This window comes from Lissotriton helveticus, chromosome 2_1 (assembly GCF_964261635.1).
Source record: "Lissotriton helveticus chromosome 2_1, aLisHel1.1, whole genome shotgun sequence".
NCBI lineage: Eukaryota > Metazoa > Chordata > Amphibia > Caudata > Salamandridae > Lissotriton > Lissotriton helveticus.
In genome coordinates, this window is record NC_136059.1 from 707,716,968 (window position 1) to 707,725,697 (window position 8,730).

Here is an 8,730-nt window from a genome sequence, read left to right on the forward strand (position 1 = left end):
AATGACGTACATTACGAAGCTGCCTATTCGGGAAGGGACCATTAGGATTTTTGCTAAATTGTTCATATATCTCTACTGATATGCTTTCTCCTTTGTAGACAATAGACAGTGGAGAGTAACAGTAGCTCTTCTGATTAAAAAGCTACCTCTACTTTTTCAAAATTGGAATTTGGCTACAATATCACCCCTCCATTGCTCATTGTCGAATTTTCCCTTCACCTTCTGTTAGAATACCTCCTATATAACTTTCTTGAAAAAGCAATGCGCTGGCCATGAAAATGTGTTTACTCACCTCCCCCTAGACCCACGAATCAGGTCAATTAAACATTTCCTGCCTTTCAGACAGCAGATACTTCTGCGACATCCTAAGATGACCGCTTCAAATTGCAACTACACGTTTAATTGTGAATGTTGCTGATTGTCAAGATCCTTCGTTAGCTATGCTGCACACTGTCTATATATATTGTTTTGCATATCTACTTGAAAGAAGCAAACATCAATATAAAATAGTAAATACTGCACAGAAAGAAACATGCACACAGCTTGAAAAGCATTTAATGGAATATGGTAGATCACCTTTTTAAAAGGCTTTCCTTAAACGTGTGTTATTAAACTTTTGTGAACGCTCATTAGGCGGCAAGCAGAGTATCTGAGATTGTCTGGGAGAGTGTTAGACTTGTGCATACCCCGACAAAACTTCATTCGTTTTTTTTTTTTTTTACTTTTTCAAGGTCAGGATACTACTATCAGGTGTGTTTTGCTAATTTATTCTCTCACAATTGTGGTCTCGTCAGAGAAGTAGAGAGGTCGGTAGAGATGGAATGCATTATATGTAATGCATAACATTTAGTTCTGGCATCTAGGTGTAGCCAATGTAGTTGACTTTGTTTTTGAAAAAGGAAGGGAGCCAGTTCAGGATGAAATCATACCTTACAATTGACTTCAAAGAAATGTTTAAAAAAATGTGACTTGTAGTCAACGTGCTTGAAAGATGTAGATATGAACCAAAAGTCAGGCCTCACCAACATTCACAACATGCGATGCATTATCCAGCACTTGCAACGTAACTCTTTATGCACTGCACTCCGGCCTAAAGTCATACTGGAAGTTGCTGAGAAAGCTTTTCGTCAAGTTTTGTCTTTTCAGTTTGCATGTTCACCATGCTTTCAATGGTTTTGACAAGGAGAGGAAGCTTCAACACTGATCCTAAACTCGTTAAGGCTCAAGGCTGGGCTTATTTTAAGGAGAAATTTTTTTTAGGAGTTTTGAGTTATGGAAAAAAGATGCCTTAAGAGACTACTTTTAGATCAACAACGTAAGCGCAATTCTATGGAGTATATGTTTGGTCAGGATGGCTAAAAACTGCTCACCTTGAACCTCAATTGTTTATTTAATTATTTGGCTGCTTTCTAGAGAGTTGTGTGTCACCTTCTGGTTACTTCAGAGAGCTAAAGCGTGAAAGGGGTTCATTAAGTCTGATCAGTACGGAGTCCGATGTTCTTCAATCACGACCCCATTACTGTTAAGACTCAGTTGCAGGCAAGTTTGATTTTTACTAGCAACATGTGATTTAAGTGTCATTTAGTTCAGTACTTGCATTACATCTACATTTTCTGTTTTCAATGCACAAATGTGAAGTTTTCCTTTTGAGGCATCACTGCTTGTTCTCTTTGGGCAATGTGCTGATTGGGAGAACTGCACGCCTTAGGTCTCAAAAGGTGGGATTTCAAAAAAAGTCACAGGGTGGAAAAACTTCTCAGCGCTCAATTCCATTCTCAGGTCTGTCACCACTCGGTGCATGAAACCACCATTGGAACGCCACCAGACATGAATCTCCCAAATCTCTCTCTTGTGCAACTACTGCAAGAGACAAGACACCAGTCATAAATGCACCTCCTACACTAACGTGCAGGCAAGGACGTTATACGGCAGCAAGCAGAATGTGCAACAAAGGTTGTCTACCTATGCAGTCACAAAAATGATAGTTACAGGTTTTCCTTTAAGATGAAACTAAAGGGTGTGTTGAATTATTACGATCTATTGACACACCAATGCAAACCACAACAGAGAAGTAACCACAGTTATTTTTTTTTGTTACATCATGATGTTACCGTTTGCATTTGTTATCCTGTGTTCATTTTCCTTAGTGGGTAATCATTTCGGGAAACTTATATAGTATGTGGCTGTTTATGGAAAATATTTATTGAGGATTACTTTAATGAAGTGTAAGCTTTTTATGTGTTGTAAGTGAGCTATTAATTGCCAGATTCGGCACCGTTTTTGGTTCACTGACAATTATTTTACCCCAAGGCAAGGTTTTACATAGATCATAAAAAAAAATTCTTAAAGAATGTTTTTAATCAATGTTTTAATGAAGTTAAGCAGAAATACTTTCTAGAAGATGCCTGGAAGAACCATACAGGAAACTATTAAAAAAAATCATTTTGTGCATTGTGATGCGTCAGAAGAAAAGATGCATCTAAAAGTTGTTTTGGGGTGACCAATAGCAAGGCTCCTGTTGCGAAATATCTAACAAGTTGTAGGTAAACAAACTTACGCATGTCAAAACCACTCTAATAGTTAAGAGAAAATAAGTGCTTTTTTAATTACCTGATATATATTTATGTATAAATGCACATCAAAGGCATGTGTGTCTAGTGGGATACCTGTTAAACAGTATTATTATCTCCAGGATTGGACAAGACAATGAAAAGGGAGCAGAGTGGATAAGTCACATTACCTGTTAATCCAAGTGTCACTAGATAGTTGGAAACAGTCACTCATATGCTTTTCACCGATCAGAGTCTGAGCAGAAGCACAGTAGCCACCAATCAACTGCTTCAAGTAGATTTTGACAATATATACAAATTTCTGCTAGGAAACACTAAGAAGAATGGAATAGAATACAAAACACCCACACTTACAACTTATGCAGGCGGGGGCTGACCTCAATGCCCTCTCTAAATACACAGAAGAGGTGAGAAAGGCTAACAAGATTCGAACCTGGCAAAAGTTGAATGTCTGACTCATCCCTTGTCCCATGGCAGCTGGAGAGCCAAGCATCCCACAGTTTACCTTCCCTGTTGTAGTTATAAATGAAGAAATGTGTCCATAAAAGACAACACAGCTATGCACACAAAATCTAAAAATGTGTTTTTCTCCAGTGTGTGTCTGCAGCAGTGATATTAAAAAATGGTCGTCCTGCTTCCAAAACATTTATTGTGTGAAATTGAATTAACGTGTAATTATATAAGGAAGTGCCCAAATCGAGGCTATCAAATAACTGAACACAAGTATTATCCTTGGGTGATGAGAGGTAGAGAGTTGAAATCTTCATTCAGTAGCTTAACTGATCTGGGTGCTAATAAATCTGGAATACATCGTCTGCAGAGGGCGCAAAATGCGACAGCAAATACTCTCTTTGCTATCCCTAAATTCTGTTCAATGTCAAAACTTTTCCTAAATTACACTGGTTGCTGGTGGACAAGAGAATACATTTCAAGACCTTGTGTATAGCACACAAAATCTTTACCCATCAAGCGCCTGACTGATGGTATTTCTAAAGCGCACTAATGCCGAGGCGTCTTGGCGCTAAGTAAAGTGACCAGCCAGGTACTGACCGATGCATCATTGAGTTAAGAGCCATGTCTTAATTTCCTTCCTGAACAATCTACGGTTAGTGATCTGTCTGAGGTGAAGCGGAGCTGAGTTCCATAACCTTGAGGCCAGATGGGAGAAGCCCTTGCCTCCCCAACGTGATCTGTGGAGTGGTGTGGCTCACTGGTTAGAGGCGGCAGACCCGAGAGCAGAAGTCGGCCCGGGACCAGGGTTCAATTCCCGACGCTGCAGGGTCGTGGACCAGAGTCAGCGGACTCTACAATTCTCGCCTCAGTGCCTACTCTAACCTGGGGTCCCACTCGGCAACTCTGGGCATTAGCTTACCTAATCTCCACAACGGCCCCATCAATGCCGGGGATGCCTGGCTCCACCTTGGGGATTCCCAGTAGGGACCATCCCACAGGGAAAGCCAGGACGGGTTCCCCAGCGGTATTCAGCGCCGGGACGCCCCTTTGCTGGGGCAGCTGTGCGCTTTACAAGTATACGACATTTAACATTTAACATCTTTTGATCTTAGGAAGCTTAACCAGACACTGCGCAGCAGACCTAAGGGAACGGCTTGGCTGATATCGAGAGAATAGAGATTGAAGATCTAAAGAACCGTCTCCGGCCAAAGCCTTGTGGACCAAGCATAATGCCTTGAACTCCACCCGTCGTTGTACTGGAAGCCAGTGTAATTGACTGATAGAGCGGGAAGTGGGATGATGCTTGGGTAAGTTAAGAAGTACTCTCGCTGCTGCGTTTTAGACTGATTGCAGCTTGGACATTTGAGCCATGCCAGCTTCCAGATAAAGGGCATTCCCGTAATCGATTCTGGAGAAGATGGTAGCAATTATGACTGTTTTCCTGAGAGAGAAGGGGATAAACTGCAGTATCTTTCTCGGCCCTTTTAGCATGAAAAAGCATGCTGAGGCCACTTGATTAATATGTGGCCGCCAGGACATGTCTTTGTCAAACACTATGCCGAGATTCCTGACTTTAGCCATTGGAAGCGGACAGGGCCCCTCTGAAATAGGCCGCCAAAGCTGATTCCAGATGGAATCTTTTTGGCCAAATTCCAGGACTTCTGTTTTTACAGTGTTGAGCTTTAAAAAGATCAAATTCATCCAGGACATAACCTTGGACATACACAGGAGAAATCTACTGCCTTGGCCTCGATTGAGTGAGAAACTGACACTATCAGCTGAGTATCATCTGCATACAACACTAGCTTAAGGCCTTGTTGTTGAATTAATTTCGCCAAAGGAGCGACATAAATGTTAAACAAGTTAGGTGACAGAGAGGATCCCTGCGGAACTCCTACTGGAAGGGTGAATTTTTCTGATTGGTAGCCATTCCAGAGGATAACCTGTTCTCTGTCTGACAAGAAGGAGGTGAGTAGATCCAGCGCTGTGCGCTTAACACCAGAGTCCCTAAGCCTTTGAATAAGTACCGTGTGGTTTACGGTATCAAAGGCTGCTGTTAGATCCAGCAGGACCAAAGTGACTCTACTTCCCTCATCCATGTAATGTTATGTTATTGGGTGTCTTATAAAGCGCACGGCTACTCGGGCAGAGTGTCCCGGCGCTATACAGATCTGTAGAGGAGTGGCCAGAGATAGGCAGACAGACTATAGGCCAAAAAGCCAAGTCTTCAGTCCTTTCCTGAAGGACAACAGATTATCTAGTTTCCTAAGGGAAAGGGGAAGTTTCCTTGCCCTTTCGTATTTCCTCTGCCGCCATTATTAATGCTGTTTCCGTGGAATGATTTGCACGGAAGCCATGTTGGGTATTATCGAGCAAGTTATTCACCTCCAAATATGAAGATAGCTCCGAGTTCATGGCTTTCTCCAGCAGTTTGGCAGGCAGAGGCAAACAGGAGATAGGGCGACAGTTTTTTTAATCCGGGGGTCTAATTTTGTCTTTTTTAGCAGCGGGCGAACACAAGCCTTTTTCCATACTGACGGAAAGACTCCTGAAATCAGAGCCTGGTTCAAAACCGGCATTAATAATACACTGATCTCGGAGGTTGCCAGATGAAGTACATACGGTGGGAAAGTATCGGTGGGGGATCCTGACTTGGTTTTTAACAACAGGTCTGCCATCATGTTCTCATCAAGAGGGGAGAATTGTATTAGACCCCCCTGAGTATGGCTAATGGTGGCTAGCGTATCTTGGTTGTTATCTGTGCTGTTTGCTGCATTAGATAAATCATTGTAGACAGATTGTACCTTGTTTCGGAAGTAAGAGGCAGTTTATCCACAAATGCTTGGTCTGGTCTAAAACTTACATCTCGAGGACATTTCATCAGAGCGCTAACTGTTGAAAAAAGTTCTCTGCCGGAATGCACAGCGTCCTGTATCTTCCTGGAGTAATAGGTGGATTTAGTCTGAATAATAAGATTCTTATATCCCTCAAGTGCCGCACAATAGATCTTCTTTTGGGCTGCATCATAGTGAGATCTCCAGGCACGCTCTTTCTGTCTGCAATAGATTTTATCTGTTTTTAGTTCTGATGAATACCAGGGTGACGACGCCCTTTTCTGCCGAGCTTTAAATAATCTTTCTGGGGCTACCTTATTGGCAGCTCTATTAAGGCTGTCTTGCAGGACCATGGCCGCCTGGTTTGCGTCTATCCAGGCCATGGATCTGTCCTAAAGAGCCCCTATCAGGTCAGACCTTGTGACTGCCTTCCATGCACGGTATTTCCTGGGAGGAGACCTAAGTTTCCTCCTGAGAATGGCGGAACTAAGTGTAATGGCGAAATACACTGCGCAATGGTCGGACCATAGAATTGGTGTGATGTTATTAACTGCCAGATTAGGGTGGTTGGTGCAAATGCCATCCAGAGTATGACCTGCCGTATGTGTAGGTTCTCTAACAATGTGTTCCATATTGTGGCTTGTAAATATTTCCAGGAGATTGGTCGGCGCAGAATTGTTGTTATCCTCGAGATGGAAATTAAAATCTCCTAACACAGTGTAGTGATCATGCTCCAGGCATGTCTCTAGATGGGTTTGGATAGCAGCTGAGAAAGGGGCTCTAGCACTAGGGGGTCTGTATATAAGTAGGAAAGAGAAAGAGGAAGTATTGTTAAAATTAAGTATAAAGCTCATTGCTTCAGATCCCTCAACAGTCTCAGAAGTAGAGAAAAGGGTGAGGGAGGATCTATAGATTATAGCTAAACCTCCAACCCTTCCTTCAGCACGGTTGACATTCGCAATCGTGTAGCCTGGAGGAGTGGCAATGTTCCAGTCAGGGTCACTGCTGTCATTGGCCCAAGTCTCTGTTAAAAATAATACATAAGGATCTTCCGTGTGTATTAAGCATTCCAGTTGATATTTATGTTTGACCAATGATCTGACGTTAAGGAGAAGGCAATTAATAACCCTGCCGGCCCCATTAACCTTATTGTTGTTTGTTGTAGCAGTATTCTGTGAGAGAAAACCCTTTAGCAATGAGTTATGCCCCTCCCTGACTGGCCGGTCACAGCGTTTGCAGCAGCAAGACCCAGCAGGAGTGGAGATATTGTGAAGGGTGCACCTACCCAATTTAAGGTCTAAAAGATATTTTTTTGAGTAAGTATTGGATTCTGTTAAAAAGACCAAGGGGTCTGGCGCATGGCGCAGACGGGCTTGCCTTTGGTGTGCCTTCGGCCTCAGTGCCGAACTGGGAACAGAAACCGGCCCTGGCAAACTACTCGGCACCTACCCCATTCCCCCTCCCCCCCACGGGGGGCGGGGGTGCATCTGAGCAGTTTGCGAGGGCCGGTTTCAGCTGATTTTTTTACAGGAGGCCGATATTGCCAACCCCGGTAACAAAAATGGCCCCCCAGGGGCCCAAAACCGGCCCCCACCCAAGCAGCCTACATGGGAAACTCCCAGTGCCCACTATGGCCAGTCCAGCCCTGAAGAGCCTCCTAACTTGTATGACCTTATCTCGCTCGCCGTATATACAGCGCCGTAAGCTGCGCTCCGCAGTACTGTAGCTGTAGCTGTACCTGGCATTGCCCCCCGCCCCCCCAACTTCCCAGTCAAAACAGCAAGAGCTGGGGGGAGGGGGTTCTTTTGGGCGATGGCATCAGTCTTGAAGAACACCCTCCTTGTGACCATCAGGAGCACTCAGAATCATGTGGCATTTAGAAAAGCCATAAAAACCTGGCTCTTTTCGGTCTAGCCTCTGCGCGCCTGTCTTCACCCTGCACTGTTGTTTCCGATTATAGCGCTGGGAAGCCCTGTTGTTGGGGCAGCCAGGCGCTTTAAAGATCTCCTTAACATAACAATTGGAGAATATGTAACCCTGACATGGGGTTTAAACCCTTTGATTCCCCGTTTAACTAAAGCGTGTGATTCTGAGCAAATCATGTTACTTCACTGCGCATCATTATAAAGGAGTGTCAAGTCAGAGACAACTTTGAAGAAATTCAGTTCAGGATGTGAGTAATGTAAAACCCTGAGTGATTTAATAGGCAATGTTGTTGCTCTGCCGACAACAGCAATATTGCCTCTAAGGCTGTTACTATACAGTATGCTGATCACCTCCTGTGGCCAGGAAGCGTTGAAATTAAGGGCACTAAAACCAGACTCGAAGCTCACACTCACCGCAGTCAACACACGGAATTGCTCCCTGGTGAGGTATCGCAGCATCACCACGTTTAACTTCCCCATGGCTGATTCTGGATTCCACGCCACTCAAGATACTGCTGATTTGCCCTGTATTTACTACATGCGGGACTGGAAAGAGAAAGTGACATCACATGTAGACAACAAACCACCGAAACACGCATGCTCTAAATCATGACACGTGACTTGTACTAACTAGTGCCGAATTGATTTTTTTTTTACTACACCTAACATGGCCGCCTCCCTTTCAACAGGAGGGTTTAGCGGCGTCCAATGAGGACATCGGGGCACTCGCTAGTAACCAAAATGTAAACACTGCTGTAGCCATATTGAAGTGACAAACATCCGCGTACGGTAGTATTACTCAGCTGGACCACAAACACATATGCTATTGAGCAACGACAATTCAACTATTTAATATAGAAAGCGTATGAACATTGGATTGCTTATTTTAACATATTTTTTCTGCAGTTGTATATAGCGCGAATGGTATTGGGACTTTTTACATGAGCC

At 43.6% G+C, this 8,730-nt stretch overlaps 1 protein-coding gene across 1 annotated transcript in view; it reads right to left on the reverse strand.

Annotated features, from left to right (window-relative positions):
* The window catches only part of RIOK2 (RIO kinase 2), a 149,342-nt gene extending 140,970 nt beyond the window's left edge, over positions 1–8,372 (reverse strand). The window contains exon 1 of the mRNA XM_078675435.1: positions 8,197–8,372. Coding sequence (XP_078531561.1) covers positions 8,197–8,262 — 66 coding nt within the window. The 5' untranslated portion in view covers positions 8,263–8,372. The remainder of the gene's footprint in view (positions 1–8,196) is intronic.
* Between the last annotated feature and the right edge of the window lie 358 nt (positions 8,373–8,730).